Source organism: Ischnura elegans, chromosome 9 (genome assembly GCF_921293095.1).
Source record: "Ischnura elegans chromosome 9, ioIscEleg1.1, whole genome shotgun sequence".
NCBI classification, from domain to species: Eukaryota; Metazoa; Arthropoda; class Insecta; order Odonata; family Coenagrionidae; genus Ischnura; species Ischnura elegans.
In genome coordinates this window covers 33,957,090-33,978,592 of record NC_060254.1, presented here as the reverse complement: position 1 = coordinate 33,978,592, position 21,503 = coordinate 33,957,090, and the positions used below count along the sequence as shown (strand labels likewise).

Sequence of the window (21,503 nt, the reverse complement as noted above, 5' to 3'; positions counted from 1 at the left end):
TTAAAATCTGCTGGGGTTTCAAATATTTGAAGGGTTTATGATGAGGGTGTGGGCAACTTTCCTTGAATATTTTTCCGATGCAAAATTTTCATTGTTTTATTTAATACATTGAAAAGTATTTCGGGAAGCAGATATACAGTTGATGCTAAGCAAAAATGTTACCCAAATGCAAAATTACCATTGCCAGGATAAATCATCAGTTATATTTATGAAATGTGGAAAAACATGCAGGAACAGGATCATTTAAATGATTAACACCTTTGCGGCATACGCAGTGGTGGTAACAATATATTTCATACATACAGTTATTAAAAGGCATTTTTTTATCCATTAGATTGACTTTAAATAAATGGCTTTTCATCTTCATTCTTCACTGAAAAGATCAACTTTTGTGATTATCTTATTCTTTCTGACATTTTATATTGTCCATTTTTACTACTGCAATAATATATATTTCTGGTTAACTTATATATTAAGGTGCTTTTTCTGTAATTTCTTGTAACTTAACCCCACACAGCAATATATATTAACTTAACCTCACTTGCAATATTTTTTATTCAATGATTGTGGTCTCCCATCAAAAACCAAAGCTAAAATTTTCTGGTGAGAACTCTATGCCTGTAAGTCCATCGAGGCCTGTGCTGGGCCAGTTCGTATCTTGGGGTGCCCTCCAGCCTAGAAATCTTTGGTGCACTTTTGTTCCAAAACTGACAAATTTTTCAGTCAGAATACCAACATTGAAGAGTAAACTTGATTTCAATGATATCTAATTTAACAGCATAACTATAACACTGTCTTAAGTAAACAAACCAATTATTTAAATTAATATAATTCATTCTGAATCATTCAGGTAGTTCTACCTTACATGTTGCTGGTGCCCTATATGACCATGGCTGTCCACCACCCTCCAGAAGGGGTCCAGCCAAGGGGGGGGGGGGGGGGGTCTGGACCCCCCAAAATATAAAAACACAATTATTTTCGTTTGAGTATTTTCATAGCTTCTTTTATCTATGTACCAAAGAGCATATCAGTGGTGAAATGCAACGCCTTATGTGGACACTGAAAGGTAATGGTTACAGTGTCTCTTTCATAAAAAGAGCGATGAAAGAAAGACACCTGCCTCAAGATGACGACCACAAGGGGAAGAAGCCATTAGCATACGCTATAAAATTTCCATACATCTCCGGGGTCACGAATAGAATCCTTCAAAAAGGCAACATCAAGACCCGCTTCTGCACAGTGAAGAAAATTCAAAATATCCTACCTACACCGAAGGAAAGCCATCCTCCCCTTCAATCCATGGGAGTGTATGAGGTTCCCTGCTGCTGCGGCAGAAGCTACGTTGAACAGAGCAAGCGTCCTATCTCCCAAAGGCTTAAAGAGCATTAAAACTACATCAGTGGGATGCATCAGCGGTCACTGAACATTACGCCTCCAGCCCTGGTCATAAAATAATGTTTAACGCTACACAGGTATTGGCGAAGATGGAAGAATATCATCCGCGTCTTATATGTGAATCCGTCGAGATAGCAAAAAGGCCAAAAAACTTCAATATGGAGGATGGATATAACCTCAGCCTCATATGGAGAGGGTTCCTGGCCCAATATAATGACCAACTGCTGTCACCTTTTGTGTAAATTCAAAATCGGGTCAACGATGGGTTAATGAAACCTATATAAGGTCGGGACGGGAACGGTTTCCCTTCCATTCTCTTGATAATGCTCCCAGTAGGAGGAGTGAAACTTTGGGTAAGAAAATGTTACCTACGCAGCAATTCCCGAAAACAACCACCAACATTCACAATAGGGTAGTTTCCTTCATCAAAGAAAACGAAAGGCATTGATTGCGATTTGTTACCCACCATTAGTGTACTCATGATATACAAATTATTTCGTTTTAGAAATACCGGTTTAGACGAATGGCAATGGTCCATATTTATCCTCATTTGAAAAAGGTGCCCATGCGATGCCACTCCACGTGACGTCACAGGGACCTAGTTTCTATAGGAGAAGATAGGAGTTGTACATCGTCTGAGATTACCAATTCATGCATGAGGCGCAGACCTCAGGGAAACATGTCTTAATAATCACTTATTAAAACTGGCTAAGGTTGGAAAGTTTTCTTCGTTTGATAAGGTATTAATAATCCTTATTTAAGCCAAGCGCTACCTGCTAGCAGGGTACTCAGCTACCCGCAAGCAGCCTGCGTCGTATCAGCGCTCAAGCCTCCCTCAAGGTCACCTCAAAGGGCGGCAGCGGGAATGAGAAATATGTCACACGGAGAGATTTCCCGACATTCATACTTACCGGTCGTGTTTTCGCGCGCTTGAAAATTTTCACTTTTCATTTAATCCCAAAAAATAGATATCGTCATTTAAAAATCTAAATGCGTGAAATACGTACTCCAGGAGTAATAATCTTTCGATTTAGGCAATGAAACCACCCTATTATTTTTTTTCATAAAAGAAAACAAAATATTGAAAAATCTTGAATTTAAAAATATCTCTTTAAGATAAAGAGATTTCTCGATTATGAAAACTGTTAAAATAAGTTTGTAACCCTCTACTTAGTAACCTGTTTTTCAAAAATTTTCCCCGCTGGTTTTGGACCCCCTCCTCCCCCGGAATGAAATTTCTGGCTATGCTGCTCGGTCCATCACTCATCAGTCAATATAGATGTTGTGATTTCTTACACTGAAAGTATTATACTGGGGTGGAGAGTGAGCAGACATAAGAATGGCATATTGGGGTTGGAATGTTCAATTAATAAGATATCGATACCTCCACTGCATAAACGCTCGGCAATCGCCCACCGAATCAAATCATCTCATCTAGTACTATAAGGGCTATCTAAATGAGCGGATTTAATTTGGTGTGAGATTGTTGAGCGTTTATGCAGTGGAGGTATCGATATTAGTAGTAAGAGGAAGCAAAATTATCCTTTGACTTAAAACAGAGATTTTTTCCAGACAGTCATTTTACTAAACATTCCAGTACATACAATGAGCCTTCAGCGAACTTGGTTGGCCAATTCTGGAACAGCTGATATTCTGCCCAATAGGGTAGTTTCCTTTATCAAAGAAAACGAAAGGCATTGATTGCGATTCGTTACCCACCATTAGTGTATTCATAATATACAAATTATTTGGTTTTAGAAATACCAGTTTAGACGAATGTCAAAGGTCAATTTTATCCTCATTTGAAAAAGGCGCCCATGCGATGCCACTCCACGTGACGTCACAGGGACCTAGTTTTTATATGAGTAGATAGGAGTTTTACATTGAGATTACCAATGCATGCATGAGGCAGAGCTCAGGGAAACATGTCTTAATAATCACCTATTAAAACTGGCTAAGGTCGGAAAGTTTTCTTCGTTTGATAAGGTAGGTATTAATAATCCTTATTTAAGCCAAGTGCTACCAGCTAGCAGGCTACTTTAAAGCATCCTGCGTCGTATCAGCGCTCAAAGCCTCGCCCTAAGGTCACCTCAGTTGCGGCAGCAAGAACCAGAAAGACATCACACGGAGTTTTCCCAGCATTCATACTTAGCCGTCGGGTTTTCGCGTGCTTGAAAATTTTCCCTTTTCATTTAATCGCGAAAAATAGATATCATCATTTAAAAATCTAATAGCATGAATTACGTACCCCAGGAGTAGTAATATTTCGATTTAGGAAAAGGAAAAAACTAATAGTAAACCACCCTATTTTTCCCTGCAATGTCTGGGTTGCCTAGAAATCCCAGATCACTTCTCATACACCAAACATGGTTGAAGGAGCACCAAAGCTCGTGGGGAAACAGTTCCCTCTCCACAATCTTGTCTGTACATCAGTTCCCAGATGGGGTGAGGTAGATTCAGAAATGTGATTGGTAACGCAAATAGGGGAGAGAAATGATAGGACAAGGTCTTGGAGTGAGATAGGGATTTGATAGGAAAATTGTGAACCAATTCTCATTCCGAACTGCACACTAAGGGTCTGCACCACCTTCCCTGGTTTCCAAGAACTCATGTATTCATACTATTTAAGAGTTGAACTGCTGGTAGGGCAGGATCGGAGACAAGAGTTCTGCGACATTACAGTGCTGAGCAATGGCCTCCAGTATTTGAGTCGAAGGCCTTTGAGCAAAATTCTATTTTGCATAAGTCCTTAGCGTGAAAGATCCTTGGTGTAGAAGACCTGCATTTAAGCCTGCAAGCTAAGATTTCTAAATTGTCCAGGGGCTATAACAGGGGCTAAATTGTCCAAGGAGGGGAAGATTTTCAAGGGAAAATTTCTTAGAAGGGGGAGGGTTCTTTAAAAATGTCACAGTGCAAAGAAAAAGAGAACTATAAAATATATTTATCATTTTTATTTCATTTACACATAAAGGCTTACTTCATTCATCACTTAATTTTTTTATCTTATATTTTATTTCATTTAAAAATGTGTATCAAACAGTAACAAATTTTCAAGCCACACACGCACACACAGCAATTTAATGAAAGTTTTGAGCCCAGAATAAAAGCCATCTCAAGCACATTATGAAAGATTTCTCTAGTATAACTCTTACATAAAATAATTTCTCTCTCATAAAGTTTATGAAAAATCACAAATTAAATTTCCTGAGTAGTATCTTCCACCATCTTTGTGCATGTGGATTATGATAAGCTCCAATGGCAGCTAACATCACTAGGTAGCTCATTATGAACACCAACACTTTGTGATTTCTAAGCCACGATACAGCTCCGCTGCTGACCCTTAAAAATAAATTTCAAATTAAAACAAGACATTTATAAATAGGGGGACAAAATTTCTTTTATCAAGACATACTTACCGATAAGGAGTTTGCTTGCAATATACAAGGAGGTACCTTACTCGAACTAAATCGCTATTAACAACAAGGTAGTATTTGTTGGGTACTTCCCCACCAATACTGTCCGTAGTGATTGAACGTGACGGATTTGAATCTGCAATAAATAATGAAAAAGCATTAGTAAGGCAATTCATTAACACAAAAAACGGGAGGGTTAGTATACAATGCATCTGAGAAGTATTGTACTCATCAAGACCTCGATGAAAAATTACAAAAGCAAGTGATTCTGATAATCAATCATTAGACAAGTCAATTATTAAATTATTCAGGGCAATGAAAATTTGTGCAATACATGCTGTAGTATTTCTACAAAATCAGATTTTTGTATACTATCTTTAACTCCCCAGCTGCATATCTCATGGCTTACAGAAGTCAAGTATCCATTGTGGATCCCATGATTCTAGCACTCTGAAGGTTTTTATTTACCTGTAGCTCAATTTCATCTTAGAAGTAAGATAGGTAGTTGATTTTTATTTATTTAAGGCCAAAAGCATGTGAGCAGTGGTAGAATGTATATATTACACCATTGTTTTTAAAGAATCATAAAATAACACCAAATTGACATTCTAGAGAACCAAAATCATTTTGCAGTTTTATCTGAACGTTATTCATCATGCCATCTGAATTTTTTGCACGTCATCATTGACAGGGTAAATTTTAGACACTAGCAGTGATGCTCGGTCAGTGTGATCAATACATAGTGGCTCTATGAATATAAATGCTTCTGCCAATTATGATTTTAACTCATACGGTGGAAAAAACCTGTGAAATAGATACTGGTTACTAGAGGGTCTCGACTGGAGCATGTTATTCCTGGTTTGCACTATCAGAAAGATCGAATTGCTATCATGAGAGATTGGACTGGGACCTTCATTACTACAAGAAAGTGTAAACATATGTGATTCTCAATGAAAATCATTAATTTCTTTAGAATAAGACCACACCATCAGTTTTCCACCTATTGTAAATTGCATTAAATTGGATATTGATACCATACACAGCGTACAAGATGAGGGACATCATTGTAATAACAATAATATTTCAATCAGAGGAGCATGAGCCATAGTTATGTAAAGAATCTTAATTTTCCACCAAACTATACTATTGTTCTATGGAGTTATTAACAATATAGTATAAGAACAATAATTACTAGAAAATAACCTAGTTCCATCACTAGAGTATGCTCAATGACATCATGAAATGAATACTGGTTCTTCTAATAAAAATTATTAACTAATACGTAATTATACCATTTTTATACAACATTGTGAATTCAAGAATACATATATGAAGTCTGCTAGCTCTGTCTCTATATGAATTCCACTTTGATACATAAGTTCAAGTTACATAACATTCCTGCCTTAATTAACATCAATAATTACTACGTGCCAGCTAGGCTAACACTTTTTGCATGCAAACTTGAAAAAATAATAAAAAAATATAAATAACCTAAATATTGCCCACTCTGTTTATATGTCCTTATTATTGACTGTTTCCATCGATTTTATATTTTTTTTCCCTTTCATCACATTTTAAATTCATTTTATTTATTCTCAAACCACCGAATACAGCTCATATTGGCCATTTTACATCGGGATATTCAACAAATTTTAACAAGAAAACGTACACGAACAACCATGCCCTGGGTAAGGGAAACCTACCCAGATGGGACTCGAACCCGCGACCTCTTGTTTGGCAAGCGAGGACGTTTCCCCGCCGCCACCGAGGCCGGCTCACCAGGCTAGCTAAATATGGTTCTTCCAAGATTTTTCCTCCCTTGTTTAATAAAAATAATAATTTTTTGATACTTCAAAGTCATAATTACTAACGGAGTCAATTTATCATTTAAGCTATTCAAAAAGTATGTTTTAAATACCACCACTTAGAGCAATACACCAAGCTAATTTTAATTGCACTAAAATTATTTTTTTTTGCACCAATTTTCGAAAATAATAAGAAACCACTTGAAAATGAATACATTTCTGACATTTAAGTCTCATTATTGTACATTGGCATTATAAAACTGTTTTTCTTTACCTAGCCTGAATGGCTATTTTTGGTGTTTTTCAAACCCAGTGGTGTCACGCCCATTTTACCATTGTTAATGGTCGTTTGGGGTGTCTCTGGCATCCCAAAAGATTCCCTTTATTTCTTTGTAAAAATGTACATTTTTACAAAAGTTTACATCTCCATACATCTTTTGTTTATTTAGGCATTGCTATACTCAAGATTTAAAACCATTTACTTAACTTTTAAATTTGTAAAAAAAAATTTTTGAACACCCTGATTTCCAGATGGCACTTCGAGTTCCTCCAGAAAAATTGCCAAAAATAATTTTTTTCATTTAAGACAAGGGATGCAGTTGAAACATTGAGATAAATACACATGGCATATGCTATTATAAACATCTTTCACTGTTTCTCATCATATTTTCAACATCGACCAGTATTTGGCTTAAGTAAATACGTACTACCTATGTAAAGAATGATAGCAGGCTTTAATGTATTCTTGAGGAAAAATTTACGATGTTATTACGATTGCTTATAACTATTAAATTAATGCTATCACAAATTATGTAAAGCATTAGAAAGGTAAACTAATAAATTCTGCAATCCTCAACAGCAGTCAAAATTTTGTGCAATTGAAATGTTTTATTGAATTGAAAAATTGTGGAAAATAATTCATGTAAACTATTTATTTGCTTCTGAAGCAGTCACTAAAAATTTTCAACAAATGTTTACCACGAATTAATTTCTTACACAGTTCACAGAAAATTTTTGTTTTTTCCTCTTGCACAAACAACACATCTTCCAACTTTTTTCCTTGTTTTCTCCTCATCCTTTTCTCAGGCTCGTTTTGCGCATATTCCTCTATTTTTTTCAAGTCTCTGGGGATCCTGTTCATTGTTGATCTACTTTGAATGCATGGGAAAGTTAAGGATCAAGCTATCCCGAGAAGAAAACTTCTCCGCAATCTTAATTGAGAATTGGTATCCCTAAGCATAACGAATGCATTGATATCAGCACCGTTTAAAAAATTAAAGAAAATGGCCATGGATCATCTCCTAGTGTTTCTGTTAGTACAATAAGTGCTGCGTATTTTGTCTGTGTCTACACCTCCTTTAGTGCAGTTATGAAAGGTCAAAAGGTCAATTTCCGGTTTTCTTTTATTTCCTGCTTGTCTTGGATTCGTGGATAGAAATAATTCTGTGCATTATTGGCAAAAGAATTACATTCTTTGACTTTTTGGGATGCAGGAAATCAGAGCTGTTTCCTTCCTTAAGCAGAATAAGCTGCTATTTTCTACTCTTTCTCTTACATACATGTACTAATTCCCTTTTATTTTTTGCCTACTGTTCCCAAAAGCGTCGAATTATTGCTTAACATTTCATCTTCTTGCCAAATATTATTGAACCAGTTGTTCAAATTGATGTTCCTCCCACTTCCGATAACAGTAGAAATCCTCGTAAATGAAAAGGAGGCTTCATTGATTTCTACTAATTTATTAATAATAAGTACTTGATAATGACCTCTATGGTTCGAAACATGTCGTACGGACAAAATGAATTAGTGGAAATCAATGAAGTCTCCTTTTCATGTTCGATTATTAACTTCCACATAGTTGAGCCTAATACAATTGAACAGAAGAAATCATTCGCTTTACCACCTCTTTTGGACTGTTATCTACAAAAAATGGACCCTCTAGTTGCCACCTGAGTACCTATATCTCAAGTTCAAAGAGTAGAATACAATCGAATTTAGCAACACAAAAATTTTGATGCCATATTTTGCAGAGTTGGAAGGCAAATATGTTTGTACATATTGACTAAATGAACATCTTCCCTGAAAAGGAACCAAGTGCTCATCAACTGTTGTACAAGGACCAATTCTATGCTACTGTGTATTAAGACCAAATATCTCCCATATATCCCAAATTGGTACTAATTTGTCTCTTATCTTTTTCTCTACTCCAAAAGTGATGTTGTCGAAACGGAAAGAGAGAAAGTTCTCTGTAGTAGTACTAGATAGTTCAATGTTATGGCCATGGAAGAATAGCATTTTTCTACTTCTAATCCACTGTGTTTCCACAAATCTAACAAATTCTGTTGCTCAGTTTTACTTGCCCCGGCTAAAAGTAAAATGCCAATCAGGCATTTTAGTTCTTCCCTATCTGTTTCAATAGCATCTTTTTACGAGAATAATTTTCAGTGACTTCCTCTATCAAATATCAGTGCAAGGGCGTACCCAGGATGAAAACTAGAAGGGGACAAGCCATGGTTGATCAAGTTGTAGGTAAGATTTAAGAATGGAAAAGGTGAATGAAATCAACATTTTAAGGAAACTATAACAGCTCCTTATTAGTTTTTAAAATTATTTGCTTGAAAAAATATTATTTCCCTTAAAGACATTTGTGATTTTTGCTTCTAGGGGGCAGCTGCCCCCTCCTGCCCCTCACTGGGTACGCCTATGTATTAGTGCATTTTACAATTTTCTCTATCATTCGTTCCATGAAAATCACACGAAAACAATCTATTTGTGTTCTGAATCCAATTTTGTTGCCCGTAGGCCCACTCCTCTGGGTAAAAATGCCTCATTTTTATGTTCCGACGTTTGGTCTTGATCCCTGCGTATTCCACATTGTAACTCCATCCTTCAAACCATACATAAGGTCCCTTCCCTTTTCCAAATGTTCATCATCACTGCACTGTTACTCAGTGTAATTATCATGCTCAGATATTTGACATCCATCTTCTTTTTCATCAGAATCAATATTATTCCCCCAAAGATTTATTCAAAAGATGAATTATCTTGGCTCTCTCTTTTACATGAGAGGTAGCTGACTTCTAGCATGGATTGAAAACAATGAATATAACTATTTTAAGGCCTATCATCAATCATAAATTCACGGAAGCACATAAATAATGATTTTCGTGAATAAGCACTGCTCTTACGTAACTGAGCGAAGTCTAAAAAAAAACTTTGGAATTTCTATGAAGGTTGTCCTCAGAGACATTCTCTCCTCCAAAATTCCTTCTCCAAATTTTCAATCGAAAGTCTAAGTATCTCAGCCTTTTCTTTTTTCAAAAAGACTGCAGAAATCTGTAGTGTACAGAATCCAAGTGTTGTACGTGCTACATGATCTATCTTTCATGGTAAACATCGAAAAAATTTATTTTACAGGTGTCCTCAGAAAGCTTAAAAACTCAGCTAGAGGAAGTTATAAATCACTACAGTCAAAACTCCCAGAAAAAATCATACTAATATAAGGCTGGGGTGTCTGGCACAATCTACACCACCACTGCCAGATTAATGGCAGAAAATTCATGGCAAATTGACTTAGAGAATTAAAAGTGGCCAATTTTTTAAACGGTTCTCATTAGTCTGCAACAAATACTATTTTGAGAAACATACCAGATGGTGGCCAACCCTGCACCTCCTCCATGAATTTGAATGATATGGCTCAAGCAAAATTTTTCTTTTTTCCAGTACATAATGCCAATAATCCCCTTCTCATTTTTTGTGTAACCTGCCTCCCGAGTATAAAGTTTCCTTCCCAGTAATTGGTAATTGTTCATTTAATACCCTCGCCATTACTTTTTTCAATGATATAATTTTTACAAAATTGTTCTTTGTGCTACTTATTTATATTACAAAAACAATATTTTTGGAAAATTATTGCAATATTCATACAAAACTCATGACTACTCCAGTGTAGCAGCTATAGGCATTAGGTTGAGGATAGACTGACACTATATCTAGTAATGTAAAGATGTGATATGAAAGGTAGAATGAATTTTTAAAGTGATACTTGGGTAAATACTTAATATTCTCTTACCTTTATCTTGGCACTTAACATCTGGGTGATTGATTATTTCACATACAGCAACACAGCTAAGCTCACTTCCATGAATACTTCTTCCCCATCCATATCCACTAGGACTATATGGTAGACTTACAGTCAGTTCACTTGACAAATATATACCCTTTCCAAAGAGAGAATTCTGTTTAAAAGGAAATATAATTCTCATGAGAAATTAAGGAAAATACTGCCCTTGGAGTCAAGTTAATATTAAAATTTATTGCTATTCATGCATTTTTCACGGAGAATACAATCTAAATGTTAATATCACAACAGACCTTCACCTGAAGAGCTTTTACTATATTTACACAAGAGTTTTTACAATATTTCCTCTTTTTTAAAGACTTCCCGATGAGCAAGTAAAATTTATTAAAAATCAAGCAAATTAATGCTCACACATGACAATTAATACTGAAAAGACATCTTCAGTCAAACAATGTGAAAACTGATACCCATTTCAACCCATAAGCTTTTGTCGCCCCGGCGAAGAGTATTGACAGCCAAAATATCAACTTGCTAATTCTATTGTTTGACATGATCCATTCTGAAACTTGCATTATTTTTTTGGATTATTTAAAGTATATTTACTCGGAAAATAATTAAACCCAGGCAAAAACTATCACTGGATATCTAAATACGTATAAGACAGCATAACTTTTTTATGAGATCCTAGATGACCTTAAGTGACCCTTAGTATTTCTCAAAGTAATAATAAATTTTAATTAACTTTAATCAATAAACTCTCATTATATAATAGTTTAATCAGAGGGTGAAGTTATTCCTTGTGCAAATGACTATGTTAAGGAAGGCTGAAATAATTCAAAATGCAAGCTAAGGACAAAGAGCTAATAATAAGTGAAGTCAGTGTTAGTGAAGTTAGAATGAACTTGAGTGAATACATACTCTTCTATGTACAAATTAAGCTACACCGTATAATACTAATCTTAACAAATACACAGCAAAACAGGTATGTACATCAAACTAATCATGTTGAGTTCAGAATTGCCTTGAGAAAAACCTTCCTCATAAGTAAATATGTACAGAGTTACTTATAAAATCATATACATGAGAACCAAAATCGCCCATAAAAATCAATTCTGTCTTTAATCTGACATTCAGGTCCCTGGGGGCAATATCATGAATGCCTTTCATTGTTAATATTCACAAAATTTCAACTTTAAACAATACAAATTCTGCATAACAGTATAATATTAAATAGGAAAAGATACAGTTTCAGCCCACACAGGATTTTTTCTTTTACATAATCGCTACTATGTGTGCATAACACAAAATCCTTAGTAATATTTCATACATGCATGATGTTGCATAAATTTAATGAATCACGCGACATTATAAGAGGGTTATTGTTAAATGATAGCTTTTCGAGTTCTGGTGACTGATGTCATTAGACTGACAGAAGATTTACCTTTTTATGCATGAAATGACAATGGAATAATCAAAAAAAGGAGAGAATGTTTTCATAATAGAAAATAGAACCATCGTGAGAAGGTCATTCCATACACCCAATTGATCAGCACTTTTGCAGAAAGATGTCATTGAGGTGAAAAAAATAAAAACCATTGAATTAACCAAAAAATAAATTATTCCCACTTGGAAGTAAACTGTTGGCAAGCACAAGACTGAAGTGTCATTACAATGGACAATTTCTCTACAACAAATGGTTAAGGTTGAACATAACTTGAGACTGGTCATATGAAAAAACCAGATAACACAGCTAAGGCACAGCATTCTCTAGTCATGAAAGACATGCAGTTCAACACAGGCACATCAGTATGATAACCACCACACTCAACAAAAGTTTTGGGTGAATTCTCTAAAGTAATTACACTTTCTAAAAATTGGTGCAATTGTGTCGTAGCCAAATTATAGAGACATGAGACCCTGAAATCAAATAAAACACTGCCATTTAAAAACCTCTTATATCAACTCAAGAGCGGTGTGAATACCTAATTTTTGAATGAAGTCAAGTTGGCTAAAAACCTGTGAGATTTGAGTGAAGTTAGAGTAAAAATAGTCAAATTTTCTTTTCATCAAAAATTATAATGATAAGTCTAATTTAATTCCAGATTAACTTTCTGGTTGTCAGCAAATGAAACACACTACCTAAGTTTGTATTCAAGTCAACATATCTTACTGATGTTTTAAAAATGACATGGTGAGACAATAGTTCAGCTATTAATTGTAGCCATTTTGCTAACATGTATATGTGCATTTTAACATAAAGAGACACAATAATTATGGCAATATAACTTGAAGGAGTAAGCTTCATAAAAATAAATAACCCTCTCTACTCATCACAAAATAGATAGTCTCTCATGGTATTAAATAACATTTTTCTCTGTATAAGTACACTCCTACCGATAACGTCTTCTACAACTCCAACTTTTGAGCCTTCCTTTTGTTTAATTTCAGAAGTGCCAAGTAAGCACAAAGCTATTTTCTTAATTATAAGTTACACTAATTTCATTCTCAAGTTTACAACTTCAGCACGTAGAATGTTTTAAATTGAAATTGCTTCCTAATTTTATCAATGATCATCATCATCATCATCACTGGTCAACAAACCTAGGATTGGTTTGAGGCAGCTCTCCACTCAGTTCTCCAATCAGATAATCTTTTCACACCAACATATTTTTTCTCTTTCATATCCTCCTTTACTTGTTCCATATATTTTGTTTGAGGTGTTCCTTTTCCGGTCTTGCCTTCCACTTGTCCCTCGACGATTTTTTCATCAGGCCATCATGTCTCAAGATGTGGCCTATAAGGTTGTTCCATCTTCTTGTTAAGGTTTTCACGAGGCTTCTCTTCTCTCCTACTCTTCTTAGAACTTCCTCGTTACTAACTCGGTCGATCCATTTGATCTTCATCATTCTTCTGTAGCACCACCTTTCAAAGGCTTCTACCCTTGCTTTCTCCGCTGCAGTCATTGTCCATGCCTCACTTCCTTATAGGAGCATACTCCAAATGTAGGTTCTTATAAATTGTTTCTTTACTTCCATATTTAAGCTTCCCACTGTAAGCAGGTCTTTCTTTTAAAGGAATACTCTCTTAGCCTCTGCTATTCTGCTGATAATTTCTTTCGTGCTTCTCCCGTCACTAGTTGCCCTGCTTCCCAAATAACCAAATTTGTCCACCTCTATCAGTTTTTGCTTCCCTATTTTAATGTTAGTCTTGACTTCTTCTCTTCTGCTGCATACTAATATCTTGGTTTTCTTCGTGCTTATTTTCAGTTGATATTTACCCATTACCTGACCCATATTAACCAGAATATTTTTCAAATCCTTCTCTGTTTCTGCTTTAACGGCTATGTCATCAGCAAATCTTAGCATGCTAATTTTTTCTCCATGGATATTCACTCCCAATGCCTTTTCTTTGATTTCATTAATGGCATTCTTAAAGTAAACGTTGAAAATTACGGGTGACAATGCGCAGCCTTGTCTCACTGCTTTCCTAATTCTTACTTCTTCACAGCTGGGCCCTGACTTTATCACCGCTACTTGGTTTTTGTATAAACTGTGGATGATTCTACTGTCTTGGAATCCTAAAAGAACCCCGATTTCTTTTAGGATTCCAAGCATTGTGCTCTAATCCACGTTGTCAAATGTCTTTGCTAAGTCCACAAATGCAACGAATGTTTGCTTGTTCTTTTCCATTCTCTTCTCTATGAGCAGTCTAAGGGCCAATATTGCTTCCCTTGTGCCTTTGTTTTCTCTGAATCCAAATTGGTCCTCATCCAAATACTCTTAGATGCTCTTCGTTCTATTCTTCTATAGATGATCCTTGTCAATATCTTCGACGCATGCATGGTTAGGCTTTTAAGTAGTCATAAGCTAGTAAGCTATTGGTTCAAAGTACACTCAATTCAACCACTACAATCTCAGCATTTAGAAGTTTAGAATTCTTATTACTTTTTTTCATTCATAGAGGACAATTTTGAAGTAAAAAGAGAAACAGCACCTATTTTTTTTCCAAATCTACTCTCTGTGCTATCACTGCCATCCACCTCTCCTAGAACTAATACCGATGCATAGCAACATCAATATCATAGCAATATAAAGCGTGCACTTTGTACTTGTAATATCATCTCATCAACATTGATAAATTGAGGGCTAAACATTATATAAATCTACTTGTACATCTTATTCAAATTACCTAATATCCTAAGATGGCTTATAAAAGTAAAAATAGCACTCTACATTGTCCTCTGAGCTGTATTTAAATCCTAGCTGCAATTATCCTATTGCTTAAGTCTGTACGTGAATGTTATCACTCTCACATTTCTCTAGATTTTTTTGACAAAAAGTTTCAGATTAAAGCAGCAATTGAATAATTAAATTTAAAAATATTGCTGGCTATACATACATGCCGACATTACATCATCTAATTTTATGGTTATGTATAGTTCTTCTATCAACCACCACTGGTGTTGACTTGAATCGAGTTATGACAATGCGTTTCAGTAGTGTTTTTTTCTTTGACTACACTCAAATTGATTCGCTCACACTCCCTCCCCCACAAAAGCATTCAATGAATGAAGAGAATTTTGAACCTGCCACCAAGCTGATTGTTTATTTAAAAAAAAACCCACAACCAAGGCAAATGAATTATCATACCTTAAAAGGTCTTCAAGTTCTGGCTATTCTTTTGTACCCACTTGACAATTCTGCAAAAGATCAAAATAAGTCCACAAAACTATTTGTCAAATGAACAGGTGGGAAGTCATCTGTAACTTCTGTATTGCATGATGGTCTTATACAGGACATATGCAGTATCTACATACATTGCTATTCAATACCCCTTCTTGTCATAAAAATACAAACGGAAATACTTTTGAAATGAGACCAAAGAATAGAAGCACATTAGAAGATGATCATATTTAGGTTCTGGATAGTTATAAAAAAAGCATTAAAAGAAAACCCAGGTGAAGTCCACGAAGAAAAACCAAAATGGGGATGGGAAATTTCCATGATAACTTTCAAAATGTACATGATGTGCCCAATACTATCATCGTCGCTTAGTAGCAATTATGAAAATTGATTAAGCATTGATTATCACTTGAAATAACAATAAGATTACTTAAAAAGTAACTCAACTTCATTACAGTTATGTACTCATGCAATCATGTGACTGATTACAAGCATATTTATAAATATACCTTCTAAAATGAGTAATATTTTTCAGACAGACCTTGATTCCCCAAAATTTCATGAAGATATTCTAATTCCTTTGATATATTTAGCTCATTCATCGACACATTTCTTAAATCGAACATTCCTAGCCGCAAAGTATAATTCCAAAATATAATTCCATACTGGCATATCTTGAATTTCTAGTCCAGGAAATTGTATAAGTAAAATTTGAGCCATATAATCACATCTGAGATTTGGTCCATAAAATCATACGTCGGTTTACCAGTCCACAATGGACAAAATGCCAGAAAGTTATGTTTACGGCTCAAATTTTACACACCCAATTTTATGGAATAGAAATTCAAGATAAGCCTGAATGGAATGATTTTTTGAGATACTACTTTGCAGCCAGGAGCAGTCAAAATGAACTGAAATTCTCACTTAAAATATGTACAAACCAATGTCGAACACCCTACATACTAAAAGTGGTTTTGTGAGTGAATGATGAAAGTGACATGCATTAAAAACTCATTCCTGAGATAATCACAAAATTATCTTAAAGTTAACCTGGGCAAGGCTGCACAGGGTGTTAATGACACCCCATGGTTCTTCTTTGACCCATGCTAGATATTAGTATTCTACCACCAACAAAAATAATTTGTCTCTCTAGGAAATTTATCCCTTAGGCCCACCCCCCAAGTGAGTGTTAGAATAGAGACAAGGGGCGGTGGGCTAAATATGGGATAACCTCCCAGCAGAAGTGCGGGTCTGCACAAAATTACTATTCTATCCAGTGTAAATTGGATACTCAAGGGGTGAGCTATACCCTCCCATAGCCACTTTCTGTATCTGCCACTAACATATCAAAAGCGTATAAAACAAACTAAGTTTAGAACTACATAATTTGAATTCGTTAAAGTAGGTAAATATATTGGAAAATATAGCTAAACACTTTTGTACTAACATAAGTGGCAACCTCCAAAAATTTCGATTTTATTTACTGTGTGTTTCGACGCAATGGGTGGGCTATACAAACCCCTCTAAATCCCCCCTCCCCATAGATCCACCACTGCCTCTTATGAATAAGACAACCTTCCTCTCTTTCAACCAGGAAATGAGTTTAACACTGTTTTATGTTGTCACTCAATGCAACAAGTGACTGCTATTATTTGAAAAGAATACAATATTAATAGATACTAGTAGGACTTTATTTATAACGGTCACCATTACAATATGAACACATCACCAACAACACTTCCAGGGCCAACCGGAAATAAAGGTCAGTCAGTGGTACCAACTCACTGACTGTGAAAGGGGCACCACCCTGAGTGTACACTACAACATCTCCCCTTTCACAGAGTGAAGCGCACAGGAGTTCTCACTCTTCGGCCACTTCTAGTAGTCCCTGGTACTGGATTGGCAGTCTGAGGTTGTGCTCTTGCTGACGTAGAGCACTCACTCACAGGAGCTCCTGAAGTGTCACTTCTTTCTCTGATGAGTTGAGTTCTCTCATCATTGTCTCTACCTGATTGCCCCCCATGTTCATCTAACAACAGGAGAGGGTCTTGTATGGATACATTTTTTGAGAGATTGTGGCGTAGGTGACATTCATAACGCCTTACAATGTTAGCATACTTATTTTTGACAAGCTATGACCTGGGGCAACTATGTTTTCCTGCAATGACACCAGGCTCCCACCATTCATTACATATTTCTTGCCCTAACCCATACTTGTTCTCCACCCCTAAATTCCTTCACCTGCCTCTTGGAGGTTCTATCATAGTGTTCCTTCGCTTTGAGTGCCATATAAATACCCCTTTGCACCTTAAGTCTCAAAGCTTCGAAAGTGACTGGAAGCTTTGAGCGCAATTGATGGCTAAACAATATCTGGGCTGGAGACACATTGAGCCCTTTGAGTGGAGAATTTCGGTACACCCTTAACATATACCTGAAATATTTCCCCGACTCCTGACTTTTCCTAAGGATTTGTTTCCCAATGTGGACACCCTTTTCTGCTAGCCCATTACTCTGATGGTAGTGGGGACTACAAGTCCTCAACTCAACTTCATTTTCTCTTAGGTATTTTTTAAAGTCATACGATAAGAATGGCATGCTGTCTGCAATACATTCCCTCGGGATCCCATGCACTGCAAAAATATTCTGAAATGCCCCTTTGATAGAGTTAGCAGTTTTGCTAGGCAAGAGGACTAACTCCAACCATTTAGAGAAGTAGTCAACCACGACAAGATATGGTTTTTTTTGCAAAGTCTAAAATCACAAGCAATCTTTTCAAATGGCAACTTGGGTACCTCATGGGGAAGTAATGGCAGTTTTCTGTTTCTTGGCTTGAACTTGTTGCACACTTCACATTCATTAACAATGGTTTCAATATCTTTTGACATTTCAGGCCAATAGAATAGCTTTCTAGCTTTAGCACGAGTCTTTTCTATACCCCCATGCCCTTCATGTAATAATTTTAGCAAATAAGATTTCAAATCACCAGGGACTACAATTTTGTGTCCTAAGAAAAGTATGCCATCTTCAACATAAAGATCATCTCTGACTTTATAAAAGGGCTGAAGTTCAATGGGTATTTTACAATGAGCTGCCCAACCGCTTCTGCAAGCTTCAATTATTTCCCTTAAAACTTTATCATTTTTAGTTCTTTGCTGAAACTCTTGCTTCCGATCCCTAGTCATGGGGAGATACCTGCTGACGGTATGAACCATCTCTAGCATTTCAGGCTCATCCTCAACTTCACCCTTAACGCAAGACCGTGACAGTGTGTCTGCAATATGTAAATCCTTCCCTCGGACATAGTACACATTTAAGGAATATTGCAGCAGTTTGTGTCTCAGCCTTTGAAGTCTAACTTACCCTATCTTGCAAACACTTTTCTTCATGACTGACAAAAGAGGTTTATGATCAGTTTGCACGTTGACATCAGACCCATATATTAAGTTGTGAAATTTTACAGTTGCAAAATGAATGGCTAGCAACTCCTTCTCAATTTGAGCATAAGAATTTTGCTCACACTCTGTCAGGCTTCTAGAGGCAAAAGCAACTGGCTGGAGCCCCTTAAACTAAAATTATGTATCTATTACGATAGAACGATTCCACACGACAGCGCCATGTTTTATGTTGTCACTCAATGCAACAAGTGGCTGTTATTATTTGAAAAGAATGCAATATTAATAGATACTAGTAGGACTTTATTTATAACGGTCATCATTACAATATGGACACATCACCAACAACACTTCTGGGGCCAACAGGAAATAAGGGTCAGTCAGTGGTACCAACTCACTGACTGTGAAAGGGGCACCACCCTAAGTGTACACTACAACAACCAGATATCTTATGCATCCGAAATCTCAACTCATAATAAAGCTGTGTGTGCACTGGAGACCAAATCTCAAGAGTTATCTAAGAACTGTGCCCATTGGAGACTAGTCTCAGCCTCCGAGACTCGAATATTATCACAACAATGTGTCCACTAAAGATGATAAAGTCTCCGAAATTAGTCTGCCACAGAAGAATGAAATTGTTTCGAAGTAAGAGACTATTGTCGCGAGATTTAGGAAATGCTGTGTCCACAGGCAAAAATTGAAGTCTCTGACACATATAGAATAATTATCATATTGTCTTTGAGAGTGATTTCCACTTGTGATTAGGCTCTCATGACATTTAGCCTCTAGTAGCTCAAGTATCTCTCACATACAATATGTAATTTCAAAGAAATGAGTTTTGTCGATGAGAGAAAACTATCAATGTCGTGAAGTGACAATACCAGTTACCGAGGTCATTCTAAATCAACTTACCTTATTCATGTGCTGCTGCAACCCATAGTGAAGAATTGAGTGGAAGTTTTCAAGTCTGCTACCGTGATAGGCATAGAAGGATCCATACTTTTTACTGAACTCATTCCACTTAATTTCACTGGAGCTTTCAGGACTCCAGACCATTTGAAATATTAGCTTTGGATAATCAGCTGAAACTTCTGATGGTACAAGTCTCATAACAGTGTCAAACTGAAAACAAAAAACTGATGAGATTGGGATTACGAATCATGGCAACATGGCTTCTAATTCTTTTAATCATGTACCTCTTTCTTTGGAACATTTTTAAACCTGGGTTCTGGTGATTCTATCAGTACCCAATGCAATAAATCCACCACATCTTCATTTGCCCGGTAAAAATTTTGTTCTTCCATTTTCTTCAACAGCAATTGAAAGGAGTTGGTCTTGTCAACGACTTCCCTCTACAAATATATAGAAATGGCATTTAAATTGTGAATGATTACTCATCAGGGTATTGTTTGTATCCACTTCCTGTAGCCTCAAAAATACCCACTAATGCATCTATGTTCTTGTTTCCATCAGCAATGAAGCGGTTGGGGTAAGGCTTGAGGCATGAGTCAAACCTATAACTTTGACAAGCAGCCACAAAAATGCTCCATCTTATGTCAGCAGCAACTATATTGCTCTCAAGGAGATACTTCAAGTTTTTGATTTTATTTTCTCCAGTAATCTTTTTAGGGGCCCTTGGAGTTGCAATGACTGTTTCATCAGCAAGACTTGCCCTTTGATTCATTGTTTTGCTTGTTTCCCTGTACTAATCTTGCTACTCAAAAAAATAAGATCTACTCAGAATGAGTTAACCGGAAACATGAAAGAGGATGTGATGGCAAATAACTTAACTGAGTCAGTCTAAGTCTATACTTACCAATAGCCACAAAACACTACGAAGGAAGGCGATGCTTTTCATCTGTCGAAGTAATGGCTGTCAACTGCTCTAACACGGAATATGTAAAAATTCCAATTTATCGTGATATGAAACACCGGACTGATCAAATGGGTTCACTAGGAGACACTAACAATGGATTACAGACTATACTCAAAACAAAGCCATCACTCCTTTTACATTAGACAGCAAATTTCCCAAACTAACAGTTCTTGTCTACGATGACAACATAGTGTTTTTACAATGGCAACGGCGTTCTTCAATACATACATTTCAATCCATTTCAAAAAGACTACGTCACAGCATCGTTGTGATGATCCTGCAATAATGAACTATACAACGTTCACTAGTGGTACCGTAGCACATAGAACTGAGCAGTATGATTGACGAAGCTTCACCATGGCACTGAAATACCAGCTGAATTAAGACATCATAATTGTAATCGGGAACTATTGACCCGGGTTAGAAGGAATTCCATTACTTAAGAGCTGCCGTCGCTAAGTTATTCAAAGGGTTAGTTACATGTCTTCTAAAGCAAGATACGAGGAAAACGCAGCGTGCGACTGCTACAACACATACGAATACGGTTTATCCAAGATCTTACATTACGACAGCCAAACTACGTAAGTACAATTTTCCACGATAATTACACAAAAAAAGAATACTATGAAGCTGACAGGACTGAGAGTCCCACCAAGACTTGGTGATAAACAAAAGACAGAAGTATTTGCGCTGGAATCGAACGAGTTTTACGCGGGTGTTTCGATTGCATATTCTCAAGCGCCTGAGTTAAAAACGTTTAATGACTAGATGACACAACCATTAATGAGAACCTATTCAATTTTAATAATACATGACCTTTATCGACAGTAAAATTTGCTACACCACTCTAACGGTAGGG

General features: G+C 36.2%; 1 protein-coding gene across 2 annotated transcripts; it reads right to left on the bottom strand.

Annotated features, from left to right (window-relative positions):
* Positions 1-4,384: 4,384 nt before the first annotated feature.
* On the bottom strand, positions 4,385-21,321 carry LOC124165310 (protein mono-ADP-ribosyltransferase PARP16). 2 transcript variants are annotated; one of them, XM_046542666.1, is made up of 7 exons: positions 20,585-21,321; positions 20,213-20,501; positions 19,965-20,120; positions 19,681-19,890; positions 10,686-10,851; positions 4,812-4,944; positions 4,385-4,734 (listed from the first exon to the last, which is right to left on the bottom strand). In XM_046542666.1, the coding sequence occupies exons 2-7, from the start codon at positions 20,450-20,452 to the stop codon at positions 4,584-4,586; spliced, it is 1,056 nt and encodes a 351-aa protein (XP_046398622.1). In that variant the 5' UTR covers positions 20,453-20,501; positions 20,585-21,321; the 3' UTR covers positions 4,385-4,583. The 2 variants fall into 2 exon arrangements, with proteins under 2 accessions (XP_046398622.1, XP_046398621.1); XM_046542665.1 differs by having other exon boundaries at positions 20,213-20,482.
* Between the last annotated feature and the right edge of the window lie 182 nt (positions 21,322-21,503).